This window comes from Borostomias antarcticus (genome assembly GCF_949987555.1).
Source record: "Borostomias antarcticus genome assembly, chromosome: 1".
In the NCBI taxonomy this organism is placed as follows: Eukaryota; Metazoa; Chordata; class Actinopteri; order Stomiiformes; family Stomiidae; genus Borostomias; species Borostomias antarcticus.
The window spans coordinates 21,363,006-21,369,848 of NC_140234.1; the positions used below are offsets into that span (position 1 = coordinate 21,363,006).

The following is a 6,843-nucleotide window of genomic DNA, read 5'->3' on the forward strand; positions in this document are numbered from 1 at the left end:
TTCCTGGAAAATGGTAGGTCACGTGCAATGAGGACAACAGGTACCTTAGATTTTAGGCCAATAATCTCACGACATCCACCCGTCAATCAACACTATCCTTCTATCGAATCTGTCTACAGTTCTTAAAACCCGTCCACTTGTCAATGTTCCAATCAAATTCCTCTAACTTCCTCTAGCTCCGAGTCTGCACCATCAAATGTAACATTATTGAAGAAACATAACTCGAAAAGTTTAATATGGAACTATTTTGGTTTTAAACCATATAAACAAGGAAAAGCGATAGATGATGGCCGTCCGTTGTGCAGGCGATGCAGCAATGCCGTACAGGCAAAAGGAGGCAACACATCAAACTTAATAAAGCATCTACAATCTCGTCATCCAGACCTTGCACTGGAATACAGACGAGCTAATGAGGTTAGTATGACTTTATTTGTTATAACTAGCAGTGTTCTTGCCATTAGCTAATATTACAAAAAATAATGAATAAACCTCTTGGCTAAAGCGTGTGCTGCTGTTGCTAGCCAGCCAAAGCTAGCCTGGCTAGCTAATGAAGTAACGTTAGCCTACCTGCTGTCATGTCGTCATGCACAGCTGTTGAATGAAACTTGTCCTCCTCTCATTCCAACTCTAAACTCCTTAAAATAACATGAGCTAGATTATGTGGGCTGAGACGAATCCAATGATAATCCACCTCTTGACATTTGGTCATTTGATCTGGTTTTGACTTAAACAAAAGTGAAAGTTAGATAAAGCATGTTGATGTCACTGCCATCAACCAAAACCCAGTGACCCTCCGCTGACCTTTACTGGTGGTTGGTGATACTACACTTGTGTGTATACATGGCTGATTCTGTTGTTAGATATGCATTTTAAATATTTAATATTAATAATTAATAATATGCATAATATATGTTTTACTTACCTGTAGAGTTACAATGTAATGCGTTAAATGCATGTTATTCATGCACCACTCATATAAGTCATTACACTGTAATGTACTGTACATTGCACGTTCATAAAAATAAAAGAGAAATTTAAATGCTGCGGTATCGTGATACTTTGGCTGGTATAGTATCGCAGGTCAAATATTGGTATTGTGACACTAGTCTCAGTATAGGCTAGTCTCAGACAAGTTTACTCGGGAAACCATGTATTTTCTACATCTGCAGAGAGTAGAGCTTGAGGTGTTTAGTAGAGCTAGATATGTCTGTATTTCAACATTCATTATATGACTTTAGACCATACAGGTGCATGGACTTGTTTGCCCACTAGATGGACACGTTATTGTCCTCTTACTCTACCATGGTTAATAGAGAGCTAACTTTGGTCAATCATTGATACACATGATGTGACATTAGTAGCGCCCGATATGTCTGTATTTCAACATCCATTATGGGACTTTTGACCATACAGGTGCATGGACTTGTTGGCTATTAAAATGCCGCTCATCCGTCGTTGCTTTCTACACCAAAAACTGAGTGTCTCAGTGTAGGCACAGTCCATTTTAGCCAGGGGCCTCTTTAGCTTGACCAGCGTCATCAACCACATGAGCTGGTTAGAGCTCACATAGTAGTACTCGTTATAAGTTGTTTTCCCATTACCAGTACATTAAGATTTGAAGACGGAAACTAGTATGCTATGTATTTCAGTAAAAAATATTCTAGTCTATTCTACTGAGGGACACTACTTTTCAAATCCAGAGTTTAGATAAAAGAAAAGATTCCTGGCTTGTTTACTCATTGTTTTACATGTTAGGGGTCTCATAGATTAGTAGTGTATCATATTAATTCAAAAAGAAATTCCATCTTTCCACTCCATCATTGCCACAAAGTAATATGCATCCTGGGTGGGGGAAAACATGTTTACTGTTCACTTGTTTATTTTTTGTGTGTTTTTCTATCATATTTGGGACAATTATATATATATATATATATATATATATATATATATAAAGGTGAATATATAAAGGTGAATATATATAAAGGTGAATATATATATATATATATATATATTTATTTATTTATTTTCTACCGGATATGAGTTTCGTTATTGTGGCTCGGCTAGAGGCATTCTATCCTCTTTGGTTCCGCTCGGCTCACACTGCTCTCCTGTTGGAGGAAGAGAATCACAGACACGACCTCATCAGTTTGCAAACTAGTCATCTTTAGCTCAATTAGTTATGGCAACTTTTTTCGGAGAGGTTCTGTCAGTGTACTCTCGTGCAGTGGAAGAAGACGAAGAACAAGATGATGACAATGAAGAAGACGAACAAATTCGTAGAGAAATAGAAGAAAAGAGGTGAGAACTACTATGAATTACCGGTAGCTAGCATTGCTAACGTTAGCCCCTAGCTAGCTAGCTGTCAAGTCAGCTAGAATGCCCAGCTCAGACAGTTATCTATAATTGAGTTGTGCAATGCTGTAGAATTGATCTATTACGTGTCCATATTATTTTCATTCAGTACTAGCTAGTAACAACCATCATTGGTGTAGCCAGCAGCTAAGCTAGGCTAATATCATGCGTGCCATGAGCTAACGTTAAGCTTTCACTTTCATTCAAGCAATCACGAAGTCTTTGTCTTGTCTGGTCACTGTTGTTTTCATCCAATAGGAAGGTCCACATTGAGTGGTTTTCAGAAGTTACGCAACCGATAGAGAGCTCTGGCAGCCAAACATTACAGTGCTCAGACTTCATCCTGGCAGTGGGTCCGAACGCTGCAGGTAAATTAAACTAGTCAGACCCCGTTTAGACTTGGTTTTAGAATGCGTTTTGGACAATCAGATTCAAATTGGACAGCGCTAAATACAGGTGTAAACAGGTTTCCTCAAACCACTTGCCGAGGTGGTCTGGGACGCATTTGACAACTTGTCCTATCAATCGAAACAGTTGGAATAGGCTTTCATGCGCACTTTTTTCAATCTGCTCGAAGTCAAATCGTCTGATTTGTTTACATAGAACAGCTGTGCGATGCACACGTAGGTAGGAGGGAGCTACTATTGTTACTATTGTTACAAACACAAGTGGTCAGCTGTACACATTTGGAGACACATGATAGACACAGGTCTAAACGATAATGTGTCTCACTGTCCACTTTGAATCTGATCGGTCAAAACACATTCTAAAACCAAGTCTAAACGAGGTCCTAGTGTCACTCTCTCCCTCACACACACACACACACACACACACACAGGAACTTTCATCAAGTCGTCCTGTCTTAATGCATTTCAGGGTTCCTGTCTGCATATGTTCTAAGCTCCCCTAGCTGGGATCCAGTCGGCCATGCGTCCCTGTGGAACGAGAAGAGTCAAGGTTCCAGCAGACAGACCAGCGCCCCTCTGCCAGGGGAACCGGCGTGTGTGTTCCACAGACACAGGGACAACCCGTCGGTGAGTGCTATAGCCATCTGCTGCGACCCTTTGAGGTGCTATATCAGTAATAAAAAAAACTGAATTTACGAAGACTACAAACATGGATGAAATCAGTATTATTAACCCCATCACAGTACAGTACAGGAGCCATAAACATGGTTGCCTCTGGCTATTGGAAGACATTTGGACAGTGTCTCAAGGACTTTTTTTTTTTTACCTGACAGCTGTGTTGAAGTAAATGCTTGCCACAGATGAAGAGTCTACCACCAACTCTACTTACTACTTATTGGATAACTTATGTTTGCAATAAAAACTGCAATAAAAACTAAATGTATTGTTCGGCATGAGTTGTCAATACACTGATATTGACCACTTGGCTGAACACATTGAAGTAGGCTAAGCTCTCTCTCCTTCTGTCCTGTCAATCCACAGGTTCTGATATGCCAAAGCACTTGCTACATTGCAGAGGATCAGCTGTTTCAGTGGACAGAAAGGGTAAAGTTGTTTATTTATTATTGTTTGCTGTCTTGTTGTTGTTCGTAAGTGATAAATGCACTTGAACATGAAGATGTTGCGTTAGAGAAAAGGCACTGGAAAAGTATTTCTTAACTAACCATTAGCAAGTAAATTGTTGAGCAAACAATTTCTAAGTAAACATCACTGCGAATCATCGTCGAACAAACCACACCCCTGCCTCCCCTTCCTCTTGTGAAGGTGTTAGGCCGCCTCCAGCAGAGAGGGCTCAGCGTGCTGGTGCTGGCCGACAGCCCCGTGGCCGAGTACAAAACCCCGGGCTATCTCTACGCCAGCGCCGTCCCTTTCCTCCGCTCCCTCAAGACCAGCGCTTCCAAGATCCAGCCCCTCTGCCCCCCGCTGGAGCAGCCCAACATCGTCACCGGACTTCCGGCTGCAGGTACGCTGGGGTGGACAGCGGTGCTCTCGCGGCTCCGGGTATGATGACCTGTAAAGCCGGCCACCGGTCACATGCTACTTTTTTTTTGCTGCGGACCGGTGGGGAACACAGCTGTGCACTCAGTCACACTGTAGCTGCAACACCCACTGCCTTCCAAGACAGGGCCGGAGTGAAAAGGAATACCTGAAAGAACCATACAGGGATGTTACATTACACAGTCATCTAGCAGACGCTTTTAACCAAATCGACTTAGAATAATTGCATTTAACGTAGGAAGTCAGTGAACTACTACTCGCCAGAACTCTCCATTCTAAACAAGTGACTAAGAGCATAATCTAGTGATGAAGCCAAAGTGCAAGAGTAGCAAAGTGTAAATACAGTAGGTGGTTAAGAGGGAGGATCGTGGTAGTACTTCTTTAAGAGGTGAGTTTTGAGCCTGCGGCGAAAGATGGGCAGCGACTCTGCTGTCCTGACATCAGTGGGCAGTTCGTTCCACCACTGCGGGGCCAGGACAGAGAAGAGCCATGGCTGTGTCGATTGACCGCAGGGGCCTCGGGGTGACCAGTCGCCCCGAGGCAGCAGAGCGTTGTATTAGACCACACGTCCTTCTTTGACAAGAAAGTTAACGATATCAGATCCTCTTTCCCCCATCCCCCCGGTCAACGCTCCGTCCACCAACCTCACCTCCCCACCCCCACCCTCTCTTCCCTCTCTGCCCCCCCCCCACTCTCCACGTCTCACCTTATCCCACTTTTCTCCCCTCTCCCCCAATGGGGTCCTTGTAACATCTAGCCGCCCCACCACGTGCTCCCTAGACCCTGTCCCCTCCACTCTCCTTCAGTCTGTTGCTCAGGGAACTTCTTCCCTTCCTAACCCACCTCATCAACGCATCTCTTGTATCAGGATGCTTTCCCTCCGCTTTCAAGACTGCCAGAGTCACAACCCCTCCTGAAGAAACCATCTCTCCACCCCTCTGGCGTCAAACACTACAGACTGGTTTCCCTTCTTTTCTCCAACTGTCGTTCTCCGCGCATATCACATCCGTCACACGCTCCTGCAGATTCCTGCTCTACAACATCAGGAGGATTCACCCTTTCCTCACTGACAAAACGGCGCAGGTGCTCATCCAGGCCCTGGTCATCTCCCGCCTGGACTACTGCTACTCCCTCCTCGCTGGAGCCCCGGCGTCAGCCATTAAACCCCTGGAACTTGTCCAGAAAGCTGCTGCTCGCCTGGTGTTCAACCACCCCAAGTTCTCCCACGCAACTTCCCTTCTCCGTTCCCTACACTGGCTCCCTGTAACAGCTCGTATACACTTTAAAACTCTAGTACTAGACTACACGCTGCCCATCCTTCAATCTCATCTCTTCAAGAAGAACTACTGTACCACAATCCTCCCTCTTAAGCACCTATTGTATTTTTAAATTGCTATTCTTACATTTTGCCTTCAGCACTAGATTAGGCTCTTACCTGTTTTAGAAAGGAGATGCACTAGTGAGTTCTTGCAAGTAGTAGAACATTAGCTTATCCTATGTTAAATGCAATTATTGTAAGTCACTTTGGATAAATATCTAATGTAATTTCCTTATTCCCATGTGCAATGTCTGTTTCTACTCATGTAGATGCAGATATTTCCCCCAGCATATGATTTTGAATGATATGTGGCTGATATGATAGGGGTCCATGTCAGAGTGGGACATTTATCTAAACAGAACCGGTGTATGTTTTATCACGTTGAATATGATGAAAAATAAAGTCACTCCTTGGACTTCCAAGTGCAAGTGCTCATTGAGATCGCTCCATTGCCACACAGTAACTGAGACGGATGTGGGTTGTTTCCTCAGTACTCAGCCACTGCCAGGTCCACCAGGTCCCTGCTGCCCTCTACCTGTGCTACAGTGATGTCATCAGCCCAGACTCTGTCACCATGGAAACGTACAAACCTGCCCTAACCAGTTTAAGCAAGCTGTTTAAGGTGAGTGTATTTCCTGGACCATCATCATATTAACAATGATTTTACGTTTGTACATTTTATTTTTTTATTGAAAACTGATTTATTTTCTGATTTTGCACTCTTTTTTGTTTTCCCAGTTGAACCCTTGTCCGAGCACAGATGTCCTCCACAAGCTCGCCAAAGCCGGACAAACCCAGAGTAATCTGTACACCTAAACACCAGGATTTGTTGCACTGTGTTCATCATTGACATTTACTGTAAAATATCATGCATGAAATGTATAGTTTTCAAGAAAAAAAAAAAAAAAACTCAAAATTGTGTGGTTTTTCATTTTATTTCTCCGTCGGGGCGTAGTGATAGAGATCAGTGATGAATGTATAAAAAGCTCTATGCATGGAGTGAAAGGTAAGACCAGAGACACTGCCCACTGATGATAGTTTAGTGAAAAGTAAGACCCAGTAACACTAATCACTGATGATACTGTGGTTTAGCCCAAGCCAAAATTAGCTTTTTAATATAATGATACTACATGCTGGCCTATTTCAGTGATAGCCAACAACAGAGGTGAGGTGAATTACCTGTTTTTGTTGTCGTTTTGGTTATGATAG

The 6,843-nt window shown here is 43.2% G+C and overlaps 1 protein-coding gene across 1 annotated transcript; it reads left to right on the top strand.

Moving 5' to 3' along the window:
- Nucleotides 1-2,122: 2,122 nt before the first annotated feature.
- psmg1 (proteasome (prosome, macropain) assembly chaperone 1) lies at nt 2,123-6,469 on the top strand. The gene is made up of 7 exons (XM_084442124.1): nt 2,123-2,298; nt 2,611-2,720; nt 3,229-3,386; nt 3,801-3,863; nt 4,083-4,281; nt 6,126-6,256; nt 6,373-6,469. Exons 1-7 carry the CDS (start codon nt 2,180-2,182, stop codon nt 6,448-6,450), a joined length of 858 nt encoding a protein of 285 aa, XP_084298250.1. The 5' UTR covers nt 2,123-2,179; the 3' UTR covers nt 6,451-6,469.
- Nucleotides 6,470-6,843: the final 374 nt, after the last annotated feature.